We start from the raw sequence: 21,358 nt of genomic DNA on the forward strand, positions 1-21,358 counted from the left end.
CCAGAATTCCTCAGACAGAATTGAGGGACTTCAAATTTCTCTGTCAGAATAGAGGGACTTCAACTCCCAGAATTCCTCAGACAGAATAGAGGGACTTCGACTCCCAGAATTCCTCAGAATTGAGGTACTTCAACTCCCAGAATTCCTCAGAATTGAGGGACTTCAACTCCCAGAATTCCTCAGACATAATAGAGGGACTTCGACTCCCAGAATTCCTCAGAATTGAGGGACTTCAACTCCCAGAATTCCTCAGACAGAATTTAGGGATTTCAACTCTCAGAATTCTTAAAAGTTGCCAAGTTTGTGCTAAAAGTTTAAGTTTTTGGTTCTTTTTCCAAGGTTCACCACCCTGCTGCCCCCCCCCCAAAGGCACACTTGAGCCAATTGAGCCCCCCCCTGCTTGCCCCCCCCCCGAAAGGCACACTTGAGCCAATTGAGGGTGGGGTCCCAAGAGAGTCCCAGGGGAAGGAAGGCCCACCTCCTCTGGAGTCTTGTTGCCCAGCTGTTCGGAGACGGCGCTGAAGGTCTGTGGATCGGCCCCTCGCTCCTGGCAGCTGGTCAGGATCACACGGTCGGCCTCCCTGGAAGAGAAGCGGGATTTAGACGGAGTTCATCTCCCATCCAGACTGAATTTTATCGCAGATTTTATCTGTTATTTGGTACTTTATTCTAGAATTTTTAATTGTATATTTACAAAGTGTTTCTATTTGTATAATAGACTGAAAGATAGATAGATAGATAGATAGATAGATAGATAGATAGATAGATAGATAGATAGATAGATAGAGTGATAGATTATAAGAGATAAATAGATGATGGATGGATAGATAGACAGACAGACATGTAGATGGATGGATGGATGGATAGATGATAAATAGATTATAAGAGATAAATAGATGATGGATGGATAGATGTAAATAGATGGATGGATAGATAGATGATGGATGGATGGATAGATAGATATAGATAGAAAAGAGATACAGATAGAGATAGAAAGATAGAGATAGATAGATGGTTGGATGTAGATAATACATAGACAGAAAGATGTAGATGGATGGATGGATGGATGGATGGATGGATGGATGGATAGATGATAGATACAGTAGATAGATAGATTATAAGAGATAAATAGATGATGGATGGATAGATGTAAATAGATGGATAGATAGATGATGGATTGATAGATATAGATAGAAAAGATATACAGATAGAGATAGATAGAAAGATAGAGATAGATAGAGATGGAGGGATGGATGAAGATAATTCATAAAGAGATAGACACAGACAAACAGATGATAGATGACAGACAGGCAGACATGACTGTAATCAACTGAATATTTACAAAGGTGAGACGTAATAAATTTGAAAATAAATTCAGATATCCTCCCCTTGGTTTCAACAGCCCTTAACGTCTGTCAGGAGCCCCCCAAAAGAGCTGCTGGCTTTAGACCAGGGAAGCAAAGCAAACCGGGGGGGGGGGATTTTGAAGCCAGCCCCCTTCTCTGCTCCCCAAAAAGCGCCAGGAACGGAAGGAGGAGAGCCTACCTGGTCCATAACACCACCTTCTCCCCCGTCGAGCTGACCTTGATGTTCTTGGCACAGACCGTGGGCTCGATGGTCCTGGGCTGCGGGTCGTCTCCCGCAACCGGCCCACTGCGATCCACACCCGCCACGGCTGGCCCCTCCTCTCCCTTGTGTGAACGGACGTCCCCTTCCTCGGCGGCTCTTCCCGCTGGATGGGCGGCCTGAATGCCGCCGCTTGAGGAGATCTCCCAGTTCGGGCTGCAGGCCGTCGCTTGCCCCCAAAGTCTTCAGAGGGACGTCTTTGGAGAGCCCGGACGACGATTCCCTGCGTTTGGGTTTGTAGTCCCCGAGGGCGACTGGCCGCCCGGCTCCTTGAGACTCGGTCGAGAAGCAACGGTCCCGAGGAGGGATGGAGAATTCGGATCCGGCCTGGCTGGTTTCGGGGGACCTTCGGCCTCCGAAATGTCGCGGTTGGGGGCAGGTGGGGCCTCCCCGCCACTCCTGGGCGGGCCGTGTCCCGCCTCTCTCTTCCCCTCCGTGGGGCAGAGGCTGCTTTTCAGGCGAGGCGGTTTGGGGGGGACGGCCACCCTAGCGGGCGGCGGAGGAGCCGCAGGTGGGTTCTTGGCGGGGTCGGCCCCGTTTGAAGGGCAGGGAGGGGCAGCAGGAGGCGAGGACTCTGCGGTTTTGCCAGCTGGCGGGAGAAGGCCCTCGGGAGCGGGGTCTCGGGAGGAAAGGACTTTCCCTTCCAGACGAGCACCTGGGAGGTAGAGAGAGAGAGATAGAAAGAGAGAGAGAGAGAGAGACGGGAAGAGGGTGAATCAGTTTTCAAGTTTGCTGAACTAGGAAAGGAAGGGAGGAAGGAGAGGAGGAGGGATAAAATGAAGGAAGGAAGGAAGGACAGTGCAATAGCAATAGGAGTTAGACTTATATACCGCTTCATAGGGCTTTCAGCCCTCTCTAAGCGGTTTACAGAGTCAGCATATCGTCCCCACAGTCTGGGTCCTCATTTCACCCACCTCGGAAGGATGGAAGGCTGAGTCAACCTTGAGCCGGTGAGATTAGAACCGCTGAACTGCAGATAACAGTCAGCTGAAGTGGCCTGCAGTACTGCAACCTAACCACTGCGCCACCTCGGCTCAGTGGGAAGTTATGAACAAAGAAATATGGAGGAGGGGATGGAAAGAAGGAAGAATGGGGATGGGGAAGGAAAGGAAGGAGGGAGGGAGGAAACAAAGAAATAGGGAAGGAAGGAGGAGGATGGAAAGAAGGAAGGAGGGAGGGTGGGAAGGAAGGAATAAACATGGAGGGAGGGAGGTGGGAGGGAAAGGAGGAATTGAAGAAATAGGCAAGGAAGGAAAAGGAAAGGAAGAGGGATGGAAGGAAGGGAAGGAAGGAGAGAGGAAAGGAAAGGAAGAGAGAGAAGAGAGGAGAGGGAAGGGAAGGGGGAAGGAAAAGATAAGACAAGGAAGAAAGGAGAGGGAAAGGAAAGAAAGAGGGAGAGAAGAGAAGGGAAGGAGGAAAGAAAGGGAAGGAAGAGGGATGGAAGGAAGGGAATGTCCCCCAAAGGGACATTTGCATCTGATGGGAGAGCCCCCCTCTGACCCAAACGCCAGCCTCTCCTCCTGCAGACCCCTCCCACAATGCCACCAGCTCTTCTTCCTCCCCCTGCCCCGCCCAGACGCACCTCCTCCGGCAGAGTCTCCCTTCCGGCTGGCGGCCCTCACCCTGCCAGGGAGGGCTTCCCCGTCGTCTCTCCTCTCCGCGTTGCCCTCGGGGGTCTCCTTCCCCTCCGGCCGAGGGCTGGGCTCCTGTTGGGCACGGCCCTCCGCAAACTCGCCGGGCTCTTTGTTTCTGGAGCCTTTGGGGTCTCCCACCTGCAGGAAGGCCAAACGATGCCTGTCAATCTTTCTGGGGGTGGCTAGGTAACTTTGGGCCAATCACCAGGAGACTGGGAGTTCTAGTCCCACCATAAGCATGAAAGTCAGCTGGGTGACTTTGGGCCAATCACTAGGAGACAGAGAGTTCTAGTCCCACCATAAGCATGAAAGTCAGCTGGGTGACTTTGGGCCAATCACCAGGAGACAGAGAGTTCTAGTCCCGATTTAAGCATGAAAGTCAGCTGGGTGACTTTGGGCCAATCACCAGGAGACAGTGAGTTCTAGTCCAGCCTTAAACATGAAAGTCAACTGGGTGACTTTGGGCCAATCACCAGGAGACAGTGAGTTCTAGTCCCGCCTTAAGCATGTAAGTCAGCTGGGTGACTTTGGGCCAATCACCAGGAGACAGAGAGTTCTAGTCCCGCCTTAAGCATGAAAGTCAGCTGAGTGACTTTGGGCCAATCACCAGGAGACAGTGAGTTCTAGTCCCGCCTTAAGCATGTAAGTCAGCTGGGTGACTTTGGGCCAATCACCAGGAGACAGAGAGTTCTAGTCCCGCCTTAAGCATGAAAGCCAGCTGGGTGACTTTGGGCCAATCACTAGGAGACAGAGAGTTCTAGGTTCCAATTCTCCCACTTGGCCTGTTCGGGGACCCTCTAAGAGGGGCTGGTTTTTTTTCTCTCCCTTCAGCCCCTTCCCCGAGACCCCGGATCCCCTCCTCACCTTGCTGCTACAGTTGGCGCAGCTCCGCCGCTTGCTCCGCTTCAGCCGGGGGTCTCCGCTGTTCTCGTGGCAGGAACTGCACCAGTCCTTCTGCCCTTCCGGCCACTCGGACTCCTGAAAGGGGACCCGGAGTCCAAAATGAGACATGGGGGAGGGGGGGCGATCAAGCCAACATATCTGGGGGAAAGACCGACACATCGTTCCCACCCGGTTTGGATGCGTCCCTTCATGGCGGGCTTGGGTCTGATGAAAAGTGTCTCTGTGGTCCTTGTTTGATATCCTGAAGTAGGACTGGCAACAGAGTCGCTAAGCAAAGTCTCATGTAGCAAAGGCAATTTCCATGAGAAATGTCCATTTATTTTTATGTAAGAAATTTAGATCTCTAATCTATCTATCATATCTATCATCTATCTGTTTATCTATCTATCATTATGTTTATCTATATCATCTGTCTGTCTTTCTATATCTATCTATCTATCTATCATCTATCTATCTATCTATCTATCTATCTATCTATCTATCTATCATCTATCTGTTTATCTATCAATATATCATCTGTTTATCTATCATTATGTTTATCTATCATCTATATCATCTCTCTGTCTGTCTATCTATCTAACATATCTATCATCTCTCTCTCAATCCTTTTATATCTATCTATCTACCATATCTATCTATCATTATGTTTATCTATCTATATCATCTTTCTATCTTTATCTATCTATCATCTATCTATCTATCTATCTATCTATCTATCTATCTATCTATCATCTATCTATCTATCTATCATATGTTTATCTATCTATCATCTGTATCTATCATTGTTTTTCTATCATCTATATCATCTGTCTTTCTATATCTATCTATCTATCTATCTATCTATCATCTCATAGGTGTTTATCATCTATTTGTTTATCTATCATGTTTATCTATCATCTATATCATCTGTCTGTCTTTCTATATCTATCTATCTATCTATATCTATCTATCTATCTATCTATCTATCTATCTATCTATCTATCTATCTATCTATCTATCTATCATCTATCTATCTATCTATCTATCTATCATATCTATCTGTTTATCTATCATTATGTTTATCTATTATCTATATCATCTGTCTGTCTTTCTATATCTATCTATCTATCTATCTATCTATCTATCTATCTATCTATCTATCTATCTATCCATCTCTACCTACCTATCCCTACCTACCTGCCCCCAGCCTTCCCCAGCCAGTGAGACTGTGACTGTAGAGAACAAGGTGCTCAGGGCAACACCCAGCCCAGGTGGGCCACCAAAAGACATACAGACTCTTCCAGACCCAAAACCTCTCCCCCCCCCCCCATGGTTCAAAGCTAGGATGACGTGGACTCCCAACTGTGAAGGCATCTAAGCAACGTTCCTTGCTATGTTGGGGGCTTTGGGGAAAAAAAGGGGGGGCTGGATTTTCACCTTCTCAGCATGCTGGCTCCCCAGCTCCTTCCGTCTCTTGTTCTTCGAGGCGGCGTGGATTTTGGGGGGCTCCTCGTCTTCCTCCATGTCGGGCAGCGAGACTTCCTCGAACCCGTCAAACTGGGAGGAGAGGGGCAAAGGAGCCAGGTTACCTCCTGGGGGCTCCAGATCGCGCTCCCATCAGCCGGGAGGAACAGAACTCCCGACCTCCACACCCGTCCCAATCTATTCTCCTTCCCAGGAGGACCAGAAGAGGCAGGCCGGGGGGGGGGGGAGGGGGTTTAGGAAGGAGACCCCCCCACCTCGTATTCCTTCTCCTCCGTCCAATTGATTTCTTCGAAATCCCCCAGGCGGCTGGCCGAGGGGCGCAGGTGATCGAAGAAGACGGAGAACTCGTCCTGGAGGTGATCGTGTCCTTTCAGCAGCTGCCACATCTGGTTCTTCAGCTAAAGCCAGATGTTCGAGAGGGTTAAAACAAGCGAGCAAGCAAACGACAGCATCGGTAGGGAGAGAACGGTGTTACTTGGGTGGGGAAGAAAACCTCTTACTTCCATGATCTCTTGGGGTACGCAGTCCGCACAGTTCTGCAGCACCTTGATGATCTTCTGGTGGTGGGACGGGTTTTCGGCAAAGCAGATCTCCAACCGCCGAAGAAACGTCCGGCTCTTCTCGAAGGCCTGTTGCTCCTCAAACTGGTGGCAGAAAGAAGGAAAGAAAAAAGAAAAGAAACTGTTAATATTCTTATCTGCTCGAAACAACCCTAAAGCGAGACATTCGTTAAAGCGAGTTTCGTTCCCCGGGGTGCAAATTTTCTTGCCGCTTGTTGTTAATCGAACCCTTGCATTGGTTAAACTAGTCACACGGCTCTTAAGTGAATCCAGCTTCCCCATTGGTTTTGTGTCAGGCTTCCTAAAAATGCCCTAATTGATTCATAAATATCGAGTCAAGTTTTCAATACAAAACCAGTCATTTATTAGGAGCACCATCAGGCAATATCTGTTCACAGTCAAGCCTCTGCTTCGTTTGATTTATGGCTGAACTTTACCCCGTTCCTTCCCTCAGTCTGTGTCATAAATCACATTACCCTATAAGTTGCCACCCACTAAATGAACCATTGTTAAGTCAAGGGTTACCTGAAGTAGACCGAGACCAGGTGTGGATCCCAGGCGTTCTCTCTCTCTCCCCCTCCCCAGCTTCAACCTCCCCCGCTGCCAAGCTGAGCTCCCCCCACTTCCCCAGCTGACCCACCAGCCCGCACTCCAGCGCTTGCTCGGGCAACAGGAAGGCGGCGAAATCGGTCAAGAGTTGAGGCCAATCTTGGAGGATGACCCGTAGCCGGGCGTAGAGGTCAACGGCCGTCTGCTTTTGCAGGTTGTTCTCAAATTCGTAAATGTTACGTAGGAATTCTTCGTATTTGCCCGGAACGAGCTGCAGGGCATCCCGTACCTGTGGGGTGAAAACAAGAATTAGTGTTAGTTGGTGGGGAGGTAAGTCCTTGTTCTGACCGAGGCTTCCCAAAAACGCACGAAGCAGATTCCTGGTCCCGACAAAATCTCTTTTATGAAACGAATGTGAATTCCCCTCCTTCCCCTTCAGCCAAGGCCTGGCAAACAGTCTTTCAAAGGAGTATTTATGACCACAGAACTTATCTGGCTTGGAAGCTGCCACGGAAATATTGTCCAAATGAAGTGCTGTGCAAGGAAAGACTCTGGGGGGGACAGAGTCTCTGAGATTTACGGACAGATATTCACACTCCTGAAACGAATCTAACGACCGAATTGTATTTGTATTTGGTTTATTTGTATGCCGCCCGTCTCCAGGAGGGACTCAGGGCGGCGAACAACTCAGGGGAAAAGGGGATACAAACACAATACACGTAATTAAAATACACAAGAGTCATACAGCCATACAAGTCGAGAGGGGAGGGGAACTCATCAACCCCAGGCCTGCCGGTACAGCCAGGTTTTGACGGCTTTCCGGAAGGCCTGGAGAGAGGTGAGGGGTTCGGTTCTCCGCGGGGAGTTCGTTCCAAAGGGCCGGAGCTGCTACAGAGAAGGCCCTCCCCCGGGTAGTAGCCAGATGGCATTGGCTGGTGGACGGAACCCGGAGGAGGCCAACCCTGTGAGATCTAACGGGTCTTTGGGAGGTAATTGGCAGCAGGCGGTCTCCTGCAAACTCCACTCCCTGTCGCTCCTCTTTTCTTTCCTCTGGGAGGGGCCATTCACCATCCACCTGTGGCCTTCCTCCCAAGTCGACCCCTGTTCTTTAGCTCTTCCCTTTGTCTGGCAGCTCTGCGCACGCCCACACTGGGAACAGGCTCCAGCTGTTCCTCTGCCTCACTGATGTCTGACTCCGAAGGCAGCTGATAACTGTCAGACGGCCCTGGCCCCTCTCTGCCTCCGACACAGAGCCCTCATCCGAGCCCTCCCCAGACTCCAGGACTGGCCCAGGTTCCTCCCCAACCCTCCTCACTGTCTGACTCTGCTGCCAGCTCTACTGGCCGCTGGCGGGCCACAACATCAACAATGGTTACATTGTTATGACTGCAATCGGGCGCGGAATTTCCATGGTTAAGCCAAGCGGTTGGGAACTCGGTCCCGTTCGATTTCACGCCCCTAGCAGGAGCTGGAGTGAAGGATGAGAACTCAACCCACTCCCACGGCGGCTCTTGGATGCAAGGGTAGTCACTCCCTACCCAACCTTCTAACTAACCGCTCGAGCCGTCGTTCTCCTTACCCTGTTCAGGTACGCCTGGGCGAAAGCGAAGTCCTTCTGCTCGCGCAGGGGGTCTCTCTCCAGGATGTCGTCATCGTAAAGGAGGAGGAGCTTGGAGGCGTCTTTGCTGGTGCGGCCGCGGCCCCGCTTGGCCCGGGCTCGGTGGGACGCTCGGCTCTTGGCAGCAGTTTTGGGGTTCTCTCCTAAGACAAGGCAGCCGGAGCGAAAGATATGAGAGATAGAGAGAGGATGGTTCTCTCGGGCACGATGCATTAACTCCATCCAGAGCTTGGTGGTGGTGGGTGGAGAAGGAGGAAGGAGAAGAAGAGGAAGGAGGAGGAGGAGGAGGAGGAGGAGGAGGAGGAGGAGGAGGAGGAGGAGGAGGAGGAGGAGGAGGAGGAGGAGGAGGAGAAGAAGAAGAAGAATTAAAAGAAGAATTAGAATTAGTATTAGAAGAAGAATTAGAATTAGAAGAAGAAGAAGAAGAATTAAAAGAAGAATTAGAATTAGTATTAGAAGAAGAATTAGAATTAGAAGAAGAAGAAGAAGAATTAAAAGAAGAATTAGAATTAGAAGAAGAATTAGAATTAGAATTAGAATTAGAAGAAGAAGAAGAAGAAGAAGAAGAAGAAGAAGAAGAAGAAGAAGAGAAAAGAAGAAAAGAAAGAAAGAAAAGAAAGAAAGAAAGAAAGAAAGAAAGAAAGAAAGAAAGAGAAAGAAAAAGAAAGAAAGAAGAGGAGGAAGACTGAGGGGTCCTAGCTGCTCTCTGAGCTTGGTTGCTTTCTTGCAGATGTTTCATGACCCAACTAGGTAACAGCATCAGTGCTAGAAGGGATTGGAGTTTAGGAGGAGGAGGAGGAAAGGAAGACGAGAGGGAGGAGGTGAAAAAGAAGGAGGAGAAGCAGAAGCAGAAGCAGAAGCAGAAAGGAAGGAAGGAAGGAAGGAAGGAAGGAAGAAGAAAGAAAGAGAAAGAAAGAAAGAAAGAAAGAAAGAAAGAAGAAAGAAAGAAGAAAGAAAGAAAGAAGAAAGAAAGAAAATTTTAAGAAAGCTCACCTGGAGGGCTGCTACTGGCCTCCACCGTCGGCTCTGGGCAGGTCGATGCGAGCGAAGAGGCCGTCCCGTCTCCCCGGGCCCACAATCTCGTCGGCCATTTCGTCCTCCTTCTGTCGGCTCTCCAGAGGTTCTCCTTCCCCTTCTTCCTCCTCCTCCTCTTCCTCCTCCGGCTCCGAGTTCTCTTCCTGCGAGTTTTCCTCCTCCGATTCTCCTTCCTGGCTCAGCCGCCTCTCGGATGCCAGCCAGGTCAATTTCTCCATGGTCTCCTGAAGACACCCCGGCCCCCGCCAGAGAGCATATTCAGGACCCTGTTGGATCAGGGCCAATCCAAGGTCCCTCCCCACTTTGCCCTGTGCCCCTTTATCTGTCCCTCCAAATTAAAACGATGACAAATGAAACTGCCTTTGACCTAGAGAATGTATTGCGATTAAATCGATTTATAGGCTGAAAGAAGGAGCAGCATTCCATAAGGGAGTAGATTTGCTTTGAGGATCTGATCGATTAAAAGTTTTGACCCTCAATTGGGGCCAGATCTATCCATCGGAACGGAGCTGGAAGGGACCATGGAGGTCTTCTAGTCCAGCCTCCCTGCTGGACTAGAAGGAAGGAAGGAAGGAAGGAAGGAAGGAAGGAAGGAAGGAAGGAAGGAAGGAAGGAAGGAAGGAAGGAAGGAAGGAAGGAAGGAAGGCAGGCAGGCAGGCAGGCAGGCAGTCGAGGAGGGAATGAGAAAAACAGATAAAAAAGAGAGAGAAAGGAGAGAAAAGAAGGAAAGGAAGAAAGGAAGGATATCAGAATAACAGAGCTGGAAGGGACCTTGGAGGTCTTCTAGCCCAACCCCCTACTCGAGCAGGAGACCCTATACCAAGTAGCTGTTCAATCTCTTCTTAAAACATTCAGTGATGGGGAAGGAAGGAAGGAAGGAAGGAAGGAAGGAAGGAAGGAAGGAAGGAAGGAAGGAAGGAAGGCGAAAGGGAGGGAATGAGAGCGAGAAACAGATAAAAAGAGAGAAAGAGAAAGGAGAGAAAAGAAAGGAAAGGAAAGGAAGAAGAAGAGAAGGAAGGAAGGCAGGCGAGAGAGGGGAATGAGAGACAGAAAAAGATAGAAAGAAAGAAGAGAGAAAGGAGAGAGAAATTGAAGGAAGCAAGGAGGAGAAAAGAAAGAAGGAAGGAATAGCAGAATAACAGAGCTGGAAGGGACCTTGGAGGTCTTCTAGTCCAACCCTCTGCTTGAGCAGCAGATCCTATAACAAGTGACTGTCCAATCTCTTCTTAAAAAACTTTCTGTGATGTGGAAGGAAGGAAGGAAGGAAGGAAGGAAAGCAATGAGGGAGGGAATGAGAGACAGAAAAAGGTAAAAAGAGGGAAAGAAAGAAGAGAAAGGAGAGAAAAAGGAAGGAAAGGAAGGAAGGAAGGAAGGCGAGAGGGAGGGAATGAGAGACAGAAAAAGGTAAAAAGAGGGAAAGAAAGAAGAGAAAGGAGAGAAAAAGGAAGGAAAGGAAGGAAGGAAGGAAGGCGAGGGAGGGAATGAGAGACAGAAAAAGATAAAAAGAGAGAAAGAAAGAAGAGAGAATGGAGAGAGAGAAAAAGGAAGGAAAGGAAGGAAGAAGGAGAAAAGAAGGAAGGAAGGAAGGAATAGCAAAATAAACAGAGCTGGAAGGGACCTTGGAGGTCTTCTAGTCCAACCCTCTGCTTGAGCAGCAGACCCTATAACAAGTGACTGTCCAATCTCTTCTTAAAAACTTTCTGTGATGTGGAAGGAAGGAAGGAAGGAAGGAAGGAAAGCAATGAGGGAGGGAATGAGAGACAGAAAAAGGTAAAAAGAGGGAAAGAAAGAAAGAGAAGGGAGAAAAAGGAAGGAAAGGAAGGAAGGAAGGAAGGAAGGAAGGAAGGCGAGAGGGAGGGAATGAGAGACAGAAAAAGGTAAAAAGAGGGAAAGAAAGAAGAGAAAGGAGAGAAAAAGGAAGGAAAGGAAGGAAGGAAGGAAGGAAAGCGAGAGGGAGGGAATGAGAGACAGAAAAAGGTAAAAGAGGGAAAGAAAGAAGAGAAAGGAGAGAAAAAGGAAGGAAAGGAAGGAAGGAAGGAAGGAAAGCGAGAGGGAGGAATGAGAGACAGAAAAAGGTAAAAAGAGGGAAAGAAAGAAGAGAAAGGAGAGAAAAAGGAAGGAAAGGAAGGAAGGAAGGAAGGAAAGCGAGAGGGAGGGAATGAGAGACAGAAAAAGGTAAAAAGAGGGAAAGAAAGAAGAGAAAGGAGAGAAAAAGGAAGGAAAGGAAGGAAGGAAGGAAAGCGAGAGGGAGGGAATGAGAGACAGAAAAAGGTAAAAAGAGGGAAAGAAAGAAGAGAAAGGAGAGAAAAAGGAAGGAAGGAAGGAAGGAAGGAAGGAAGGAAGGAAGGCGAGAGGGAGGGAATGAGAGACAGAAAAAGATAAAAATAAAGAAAGAAGAAAGGAGAGAGAAAAAAGGAAGGAAAGGAAGGGAGAAGGGAGAAAAGTAGGAAGGAATAGCAGAATAACAGAGCTGGAAGGGACCTTGGAGGTCTTCTAGTCCAACCCTCTGCTCAAGCAGGAAGCCTTATCCCATTCCAGTCCCTTCTTAAAGACCCAAGGTAAGGGTCAAGGCAATTCAGTGAGCCCCCCTGGTCTTACCTGTAGTTCTGGCACCGAGAGCACCGATTTCCTCGGAAGCTGAGGACATCTCGTCTTCCTCATCCTGGATGTAATCATCAAAATCCTCCTCTTCCTCTTCTTCCAGCCCGTCTTTCTCTCCTCCTCCTCCTCCTCCTCCCTCCTGGCCGGCCGTCGCCGCCCCTTCGGGCTGGTTCCCCATTTCCTCCGCCTTTCCCAAGGAGCTGCCGGTATCCAATGCGGGGCTGCGGCCACCAAAGTTAGTGGGAGAAGCGTGATGTCCTTCGTCTGTCGCAGGCGCCACTTGTGGGCCAGTTGAATTGCCGGTTGAGTTGCCGGTCTCCTCTTCTTCCTCCTCCTCCTCCTCCTCGCAGCCGGGTTCCTTCTGAACGTCTTCCAGCTCCTTCCTGACCCCCGAGGTCGGTTCGACCTCCAGGCCTTCCCCGAGGTCCAAAATCAGCTCTTCCTTCATCGGAGAATTATCCCGGGTTGGAATTGGGGGGGCAGCAGCTGCGTCTAACGACGATGCGTCTTTTGACGCTTCCAAATCTACCTTGACTAGGCCTCCTAACTCCGCCGTCGGGGAGAAGGGAGCTAAAACCTCGGCCGCCTCCACGTAACCCTGAGTGGGAGGTTCTGTTCGGACCGCAGAGTTAAGATCGGACGACCACGGGCCTCTGGGCGCTTCCTCTGGGCCTGTTTTGGGCTCTGGTGCGTCCCCAGCGGACGCCACGTTGAGCGGTGAAGTGGACTTATCCGAATCTTTGACCAGTGCGGACGGCGGGGTAGGGCTTGAATTGGAAGCGACCACCAAGGGAAGGGCGGGAGAAGCTGCCAAGGGCTGGCTGAGCGGGCAGGAGAAGGGGGCGGGGTTGACCAGCAGCGTGGTGATGGGGATGGGCTGCGGGGCCGAAACCGCCCGGGTGGCGGAAAGCGGCTGCAGCACGTTGCAGCTATTGGCGATGCCCAAGACTTTGACCGTCCCGGCAGGAACGGTGAAGATGACGGGGGTCGGATGAAGCAAAGGGGCGGCCTTCAGCAAAGGAGCGACTTTGGGCGCCTTCTTTTTCTGGTACCCCCTCGGCAGGGAGACTTCCGGGCGTGGTTGGCTGGCAGAGCCGGGAGGATCATTTTGGGGTGGAAAGCAACGGGGAGGGAGGAGACCACGTTTGCGGGCACCGCGGGGGCCAAACGCATACGGAGGGGCGAGGGCCGAGCGGGGAGGACCCCTTGAAGCTCAAAAGGGGCACCCTGGCTCAGGGTGGAGGGCAGATTCAGGTGGGGCAGCGAGGCGGGTTGGGACAAAGGGGAGACGCGAGTTGCCAATTTGCTGGGGACCGCGGCAGGCAGGGGCTGCTTGGCACTCATTTTGATGAAGCCGCCCGTCCCAGCCGGGGGCAAGCAAAGGCTCGGTTGAACCAGGAAAGGTTTGCCGGCGGCCGGACGTTGCCATCGCCAAATCCGGCGGCAGAAACGGCTGCTCAGAGGTCTCAGGATGAGCTGGAGGCCCTCGGGCATGTGCAGGGGCTTCGGGGTTGGTGGGATCGGCCGCTGGCTTTCCGCCTTGGGATCCGCGTCGGGGCCCTGGGAGGCTGCTTTAGCGCGCTGCTGCTCTATGGTCTCTTGGATGGAGGGCATGCTGGCCTGGGAAAAAGAAAGGAGAAGAAGAAATATATCTAATATTTTACCATTTTACGGCAGTACAGTAGAAGCCATTTAAAGGCACAACAGGATGCATCTTAACCACACACCCCAAAGGGCATTAGTAGGGGTCTGTTACCCCCACAGTATTTGTTTCCAGAGGGAGGGGGGAGGGAGGGAGAGAGAGGCAGAGGGGGAGGGAAGAGAGGGTGGGGAAGAGGGACCAAGAAAGCTGGAATTACAAAGGATGACGCCTGCCTGATAGTGGACAAGGAAAATACGTTGTGGTGCCACACAATTGTGAAGCAAAGCCACACACACACACACACACACACTTAAAATATTCATGACTGACAGAGACATGGGAACAAGGTCAGCCAAATGAATCGGCATAGCAACTAAATCAGCCAACAGGAGCTTAAACAGATCTGAGTCTGTGCAGAGCATTGAAACGGAAACTTCAGCAGTCTGCTGCCCTGAGAAGTAAACTAGGTTTCTGGGCTTGTGTGTTGAAATGAAGCTAACTGCTTGTGTTGGCCTCTAACTCTCCTGTTTTGTGTTTACTTGGAAAAAAACGCCTGTTGGTATTGTACATGTATTCATCTATTCTTATCTATATCAACAAATTAATGAATCCAGCTATCTGTGTGTGCTTCTGGATTTGAGTTTATACAAAAAACTCTTGACACACACAAACATAATTTACCTTTAACCAGAAGGGCAAGCGTTGTTCTTCCTGTTCCACAGGCGGCTTCCAATCTCCGGGTTGAACTTCCTCGCAAAGATGGGGCAAAACCGGAAGTTGCTTTGTGGTTTTATAATACTAAACATCGAGATAAGATCAGCGGGGAAAAAAAACCAATAAAAGAACGGATCAATCGGGTTTATGACCTTGCCTACTGATCTACAGAGAGGCAGTCCTCGACGTACAACCGCAATCGAGCCCCCCGGTTTCTGAATCAACCAGGACCTGGATGAGTGAGAAGAATTTGTGTTCCTTGCGGACAGCTGGTCATTTGCATCCTTTTAGAGGGTCGTTGAGGCCACTTGGGACTTCTGTGTCCTCACCACTTTGAGTAGTGCAAATGGGTGTGGCGAAGGCTCAAGTGACACCCCACCGAGGACACAGATAAACCTCCAAACGGCCTCAACGACCCTCTAAAAAGATGCAAATGACCAGTTCTGTCTGCAAGGAGTATCAATCCTTCCATCCCCCACCATCTGGTAAGAGCTGAAGAAGAGAGAGAGGTCCCGTGAGAATTCCTCAACAGACCACGGTGTCACGTTTCCGAAAGATTCCCCAATTGACTCATGAGTCTCGAGCCAAGTTTCAAAAGAAAACCAGTCGTTTATTAGGATTATTTATTTTGGCAAGACCTTTTGGCAGTCTGAGCCTCGTTCGAATTATCGCTGGACTTTACCCCCGTTCCTTCTTCCCTCCCTTCAGTCTGTGTCATAAATCACGTTCACCAATGAGGTGCACTCCTCCCAAGCCTGCTGCGGCAATCTGGGATCTGACTTTTGCCGAAAATATGCGTGGAATGCGCTTCCCCCACCCCCTTTCTCTCACCATGACGACTTGAGTTTAATGTGGTTGCCCCAGAGAAGGAGGGGAGAGTGGAAACTGACCCGGATAATGTTGTCGGGGACACGGTTCATATTCCGGTTCTTGATTCGTCCCGTCAGCTGGTGGGCCGTCTTGGTGGTCAGAAGGTACTTACTGATGAGGGGCTTGGGGAAATCCGTGCCTTCGAAGTGCTTGAGCCCCAGCGCCAACAAGCTGAAACAAGGAAGAGAGTCAGGAAGGGCTGGGGACATATGGTAGTCCCTGACTTACGACAGTTTGTTTAGTGACCGTTCAAAAGTTACGACGGACATGGGGAAAAAAAGGGGGGGATTTAGGACGTTTTACACCCTTACGATCGTCCCTATCATGGTCATGGGGTCAAAATTCAGGCGCCTGGCTCGCATTTATGACGGTGGTGGTGTCCTGTAAATCCCCTTTATGAAACTGTGTTGCTTTCGTGAGAAGGGAAGTCCATGGGGAAGCCGGATCCACTTAACAACCAGATCACTAACTTATTGGCGGCAGTGATTCGTTTAACAACGATGGAGGGGAAAAGCTCGTGAAATCAGGGCACAGCTCGCTTAACAAACATTCTCGTGGATTCTCAACTTTGTGGTCGTAAAGTAGAGTCAGGAAGGACTGGGTGGGCGAGGAACATAGGAAAAAATAGCTCCATCTTTTAAGGAGGAAACCCTGATGGATGGTCCTCAATTGAGCCGATAATTTCAGATGCTAAGCGGGACAGTTGAGTGAACCTTTTGCCCCCATTTTACACCTTTCTTGCTTCCGTTGTTAAGTGAATCACTGCAGGTGTTCAGTTGGTCAGGGCTAGTGACAATGTATAGAATAGAAATAAGAGAAATACAGAATAGAGAATGGAATAGGATTAGAAAGAATTAGAATAGAATAGAAATAGAATAATAAAACAGAATAAGAATTAGAGTAGAATTCGAATTATGATAGAATTATAATAGAATTAGAATAGAAATAGAATAAAACAGAATAGAATAAGAATAGAAACAAAAGAATAAAACAGAAAAGAAGAATACAATAGAATTAGAATAAAACAGAATAGAATAAGAATAGGAATAAAATAAAACAAAAAAGCAGAATACAATAGAATTAGAATAGAATTAGAATAGAAATAGAATAAAACAGAATAGAATAAGAATAGAAATAAAAGAATAAAACAGAAAAGCAGAATACAATAGAATTAGAATAGAATTAGAATGATAGAATTAGAATAGAAATAGAATAAAACAGAATAGAATAAGAATAGGAATAAAACAGAAAAGAAGAATAAAATAGAATTAGAATAGAATTAGAATGATGATAGAATTAGAATAGAAATAGAATAAAACAGAATAGAGTAAGAATAGAAATAAAAGAATAAAACAGAAAAGAATACAATAGAATTAGGAGGTCTTCTAGTCCAGGGGTCACCAATCTTTCGGACCTCAGGGACCACTAAATTCATAATTTTAAATCCTGCAGACCACTAACATGATTTTTTTTAAAAAAGAGAAATAGTATTTAGTGCAATATAAAAAATGCAAATCATTTTTCTGCAGACCGCCAATTTTTTTTTCACGGATCACCAGTTGGTGACCAGTGTTCTAGTCCAACGGGCTGCTCCAGCAGGAGACTTATAACATGTCGGGGGAATGTGGGTTGACAAATGTTAGCTAGAATCAAAGTCCTTGATAACTAAACCTCGACATACGACCAAAGCTGAGGCCCGGAATTTCCACTGCTAAGCAAGGTGGAGGGACGTACTTATCTTCTCCTTTGGTGAAGACAATCTTGTCCCGGGGAGTTTTGGCCTTGAAGGAGCAGGTGGGCAGCAGCTCCGGATACAGGAAAACTCTCCGCGTGGCCAGGATCCAGGCCACTTGTTTGGGCAAGCAAGCAAAATCAGTCACTAAAAGAATCGAGAGAGAAAGAGAGAATATTGGAAGAGAAGAAGAGAATCTGTTCCATCCTTGCAATGTTCAGAAAAAGTTCAGGATCAGGAGAGAGGCAGGGAGAGGGAGGGGGAAGGAGAGGGGGAGGGAGGGAGGGAGGGGGAGGGAGAGAGGGGGAGGGAGATAGGGGTGAGGGAGGGGCGAGGGGGAGGGAGGGAGAGAGGGAGGGAGAGAGGGGGAGAGAGGGAGGGGGAGGGAGGGAGAGAGAGGGGGGAGGGAGGGGGGAGAGAGAGAGACCTCCCAGCATAACTCTAGAACGCCTCGAGCAATTTCAACAAAACTTGGCACACAGACTTACAAATATTGTGGAGGTTAAGACACCCCTAACACCCCTTGGAGTGTGTGTTCTGTTAAGATACAGCCTGTTGTGCCTTAGAACGGCTTCTACCATGTTGCCCTAAAATGGCTTCTACTGTACAGTGCAGTGGAATTGCCATAGTAACAGCTTCACAGTACTCTGCAAGGGGGCTTCCTCTGGTAAGGGGGAAAATCCAACTTTAGAAATTACGTTCGGTCCGGACATTTCCCCCCCTCCCCCCTTATAAATAAATATCCGGGGAATGCCAGGTTATCGGCAATTTTTAGAATCTTTATTAAATTATCTAAATTTAAGAGGGGGGGCGGACTCACTGTTCTTTTTGACGGCTTTGCGGGGACTCCACTCGATCTTGACGTGAGTGTGGAAATCCTTGATCAGCTGCAGAGATTCCTTCAAGTTGAAAGGCTGGAAGGAGGTCTGGAACCCGGGGCTGGAAGGCTGGCTGAGGAGGAAGGAGCTCTTGGCGAAGCTTTCCAACTCGTTCTGGGGGAAGGGTGGGAAAAAAGACGGTGAAAATCACACCGGAGGGTGAAGGAGAGAGTAAAGAGGGTTCAAGCAAGCAGGGAAGATATTCCCATCTGGAGTCGCTCCTCCATTTCTCAGCCCAAGCGGATAAAAAAATGGGACTTCAGTTCAGCCTGAGGATGGAGGAGAAGATGGAGATAGACGAGAAGGTGATGAAGGAGGAGAAGAAAGACAAGGAGAAGAAGGAGGAAATGGAGAAGCTAGACAAAGAAAGAAAAGATGAAAAAGGACAAAGAGAAGTTGGGGAGAGAAAACAGAGACAGACAAGGAGGAGAAGATTGAAGGGGAGCAGAAAGAAGAGGAGGAGGAGATAGACGAGGAGGAAGAGAAGACGAAGAGAGGAGAAGATATAGAAGGAGAGTATGGGAGAAGCAAAAGGAGAGGGAAAACATGGAGGAGAAGAAGATGGAGAAGATGGAAATAGATGAGGAGGAAATGATGGAGGGGAAGACAGACAAAAGGAGGAAGACAAGATGATGGAGGAGGAAGAGGAGAAAAGTTGGAGAAGGAGAAGATGGGAGGAGGAGGAGAAAGGAGGAGGGAGATGGAGAAGGGGAAGATGGAGAAGAAGGAAAAAGAGAAGGAATAGATGGAGAACGACAAGGAGAAGATGATGATGGAGGACATGGAAATAGAGGACGATGAGAAGATGGAGGGAAAGACAGACAAGGAGGAGGAGAAGACAGTGGAGGAGGAGAAGGAGGAGGAGGAGAAGGAGGAGATAGAGGAGGAGGAGAAAGAGGAGGAAATGGAGGACAAGGAGGAGGAGAAGGTGCAGGAAGAGAAGAGATGGAGGAGGAGGAGGAGAAAGGGGAGATGGAGAAGGGGAGATGGGGAAGAAGGAAAAAGAGAAGGAACAGATGGAGAACGACAAGGAGAAGATGATGATGGAGAACATGGAAATAGAGGAGGACGATGAGAAGATGGAAGGAAAGAAAGAGAAGGAGGAGACAGTGGAGCACGAGAAGATGGAGGAGAAGGAGAAGATGGAGAAGAAGGAAAAAGAGAAGGAATAGAACGACAAGGAGAAGATGATGATGGAGGACATGGAAATAGAGGAGGACGATGAGAAGATGGAGGGAAAGAAAGAGAAGGAGGAGACAGTGGAGGACGAGAAGATGGAGGAGGAGAAGATGGAGAGGAAAGAGAAGATGGAGGAGAAGGAGAAGATGAGATGGAGGAGGAGGAGAGAGAGGCAGAGATGGAGAAGAGAAGATGGAGGAGGAGAAGATGGAGGAGAAGGAGAAGATGGAGGAGGAGGAGAGAGAGGCGGAGAAGGAGAAGGGGAAGATGGAGAAGAAGGAAAAAGAGAAGGAATAGAACGACAAGGAGAAGATGATGAAGGAAGACATGGAAATAGAGGAGGACGATGAGAAGATGGAGGGAAAGAAAGAGAAGGAGACGGTGGAGGAGGAGAAGATGGAGGAGGAGGAGAAGATGGAGGAGGAGGAAAAAGAGGCGGAGATGGAGAAGAAAAGGTGGAGGAGAAGATGGAGAAGGGGAAGATGGAGGAGAAGACAGAGGGAGGCCAAGGATAAAACGGTAAGAGGAGAAAGAAGAGGAGGAGGAGAAGGACAAAGAGGAGGAGCTCATGGGAACCACATTCGCTCTCAAAAGTCATGGAATTACCAGGAAGAGCCGGGCAGTGCTGGCCTCGGAGCTCAGGCTCGGGTTGCAACTGGACAAGAGGTGAACCTGGGTCAGAAGTTGGACGTGCTGGAACGGTCGGGGAGAGAAGGTCAGCGGTCAGCATACACACAACCCGTTCCCAAAACGACATCCTCCCGGGGTCGGAAGGGCTAAAGCTTAGGGGCGGCGCCCTGTAGAACCGGGAGAATCCCTCCGGTGAAGGGAAGCCGGGTACAGGAAGGGCACCCCCCCAAAAAAACAAGAACCAGCGGGCACCCCAACCTGTTGCATCTGCTGCTGCAGCCTCTTCCTCTGCCCGGCGTCCAGCGCCAGGGTCTGAGCCGCCTTCTCGTTGCGCAGCTTGGACCTCTCCATCTCCTGGGGCAGCTTGATGGTGGACTTCTTCACCCGCAGCTGCTCCAGCTGTTCCTTCACCGTCCGGTGCTGCTCGTTCAGCAGGTTGGCCAAGGGTTCTTCGAACCTGCGCCAAGTAGGTGTAGATGGGGCTGGTGGTACCACTTTTGGGGAGGCCAGCCACCGCGTGGCCCTGCTTCTTCTCCCTCCTCCAGAGAACCTTCTAGAGCAGGGGTCCCTCCCCAAACCTCATGAAATTACATTAATTTTAATCTATCTATCTATCTATCTATCTATCTATCTATCTATCTATCATCTATCTATCTATCTATCTATCTATCTATCTATCTATCTATCTATCTATCTATCTATCATCTATCTATCTATCTATAAAAGCAGATGTATCTCTGTGTGTGTGGGTTCCAGCATAAATCTGGAACGCCTGGAGCATTTTCAAACAAACTTGATACACAGATGATTTACTCTCTGGGGGAAAAAAAACATTGTGGGGGTAAGACACCCCTAACACTCCTTGGGGGGGGGGGCGTGTTCCGTTAAGATGCAGCCTGTTGTGCCTTAAAATGGCTTCTACTGTACTGCTGTAAAATGGCTTCTACTGTACAGCGCAAAGGAGTTGCCATGGTAACGGCTTCACAGTACTCCACAAGGGGGCTCCCTCTGGGAAGGTGAAAAATCCCGGGCTTCCCGGCTGTAGCTAGGCGGAGGTGATCTTGCCATCCGCTTCTGATACTGCTCAGTCGAGAAGGGAGGCGAAGGCCCAGCCAATTTTACTCTATCTCCCTTCCCAAACAGGATCGCCGGTCCTTTCGGGCCCCCTGCCCCACAGATAAGGAGACCTCTCTGTAAGGCTCGACTGAGTTAAAAAAAAAAACTGGACTCTTCTGGCCAGAGGAGGCGTGGCCAAGACTTTTTCTAACTCAGTCTCAAGGCTAATGGACAAAAGTTAAGCCGTGCTTGGATTCTCCAAGCAGCGCACAGGAAAAGTTGCGTGGAACTTCAACTCCCATTGTTGTGGCCCGCCAGCGGCCAGCATAGCTGGCGGCTGATTCGGACAGTGAGGAGGTTGGGGAGGAACCTGGGCCAGTCCTGGAGTCTGGGGGAGGCTCTGAGGAGGGCTTCTGCGTCGGAGGCAGAGAGGGTGGCCAGGGCCATATGCTAGTTATCAGCTGCCTTTGGAATGAGACATCAGTGAGGCAGAGGAACAGCTGGAGCCTGTTCCCAGTTGGCGCATGCACAGAGCTTCCAGACGAAGGGAAGAGCTAAAGAACAGGGGTCGACTTGGGAGGAAAGCCACAAGTGGACGGTGAATGGCCCCTCCTAGAGAACATAAAAGAGGAGTGAAAGGGGAATGGAGTTTGCAGGAGACAATGAG

At 49.4% G+C, this 21,358-nt stretch overlaps 1 protein-coding gene across 1 annotated transcript in view; it reads right to left on the bottom strand.

The window, feature by feature from the left end:
* Positions 1–21,358, bottom strand: part of GON4L (gon-4 like) — a 40,526-nt gene that overhangs the window by 744 nt on the left and 18,424 nt on the right. Inside the window, 22 exon segments of the mRNA XM_087705151.1 lie at positions 479–581; positions 1,546–1,772; positions 1,774–1,871; positions 1,874–2,281; positions 3,209–3,398; positions 4,125–4,238; positions 5,580–5,699; positions 5,882–6,025; positions 6,128–6,271; positions 6,828–7,025; positions 8,316–8,497; positions 9,348–9,420; positions 9,422–9,613; positions 11,988–12,014; positions 12,016–13,058; positions 13,061–13,610; positions 14,314–14,430; positions 15,237–15,387; positions 16,951–17,095; positions 17,769–17,940; positions 19,612–19,698; positions 19,894–20,092. Coding sequence (XP_087561277.1) covers positions 479–581; positions 1,546–1,772; positions 1,774–1,871; positions 1,874–2,281; positions 3,209–3,398; positions 4,125–4,238; positions 5,580–5,699; positions 5,882–6,025; positions 6,128–6,271; positions 6,828–7,025; positions 8,316–8,497; positions 9,348–9,420; positions 9,422–9,613; positions 11,988–12,014; positions 12,016–13,058; positions 13,061–13,610; positions 14,314–14,430; positions 15,237–15,387; positions 16,951–17,095; positions 17,769–17,940; positions 19,612–19,698; positions 19,894–20,092 — 4,684 coding nt within the window.

Source organism: Thamnophis sirtalis, unplaced genomic scaffold, assembly GCF_051295495.1.
Source record: "Thamnophis sirtalis isolate CommonGarterSnake01/CBP01778 unplaced genomic scaffold, rThaSir2_p1.2 scaffold_2, whole genome shotgun sequence".
In the NCBI taxonomy this organism is placed as follows: Eukaryota; Metazoa; Chordata; class Lepidosauria; order Squamata; family Natricidae; genus Thamnophis; species Thamnophis sirtalis.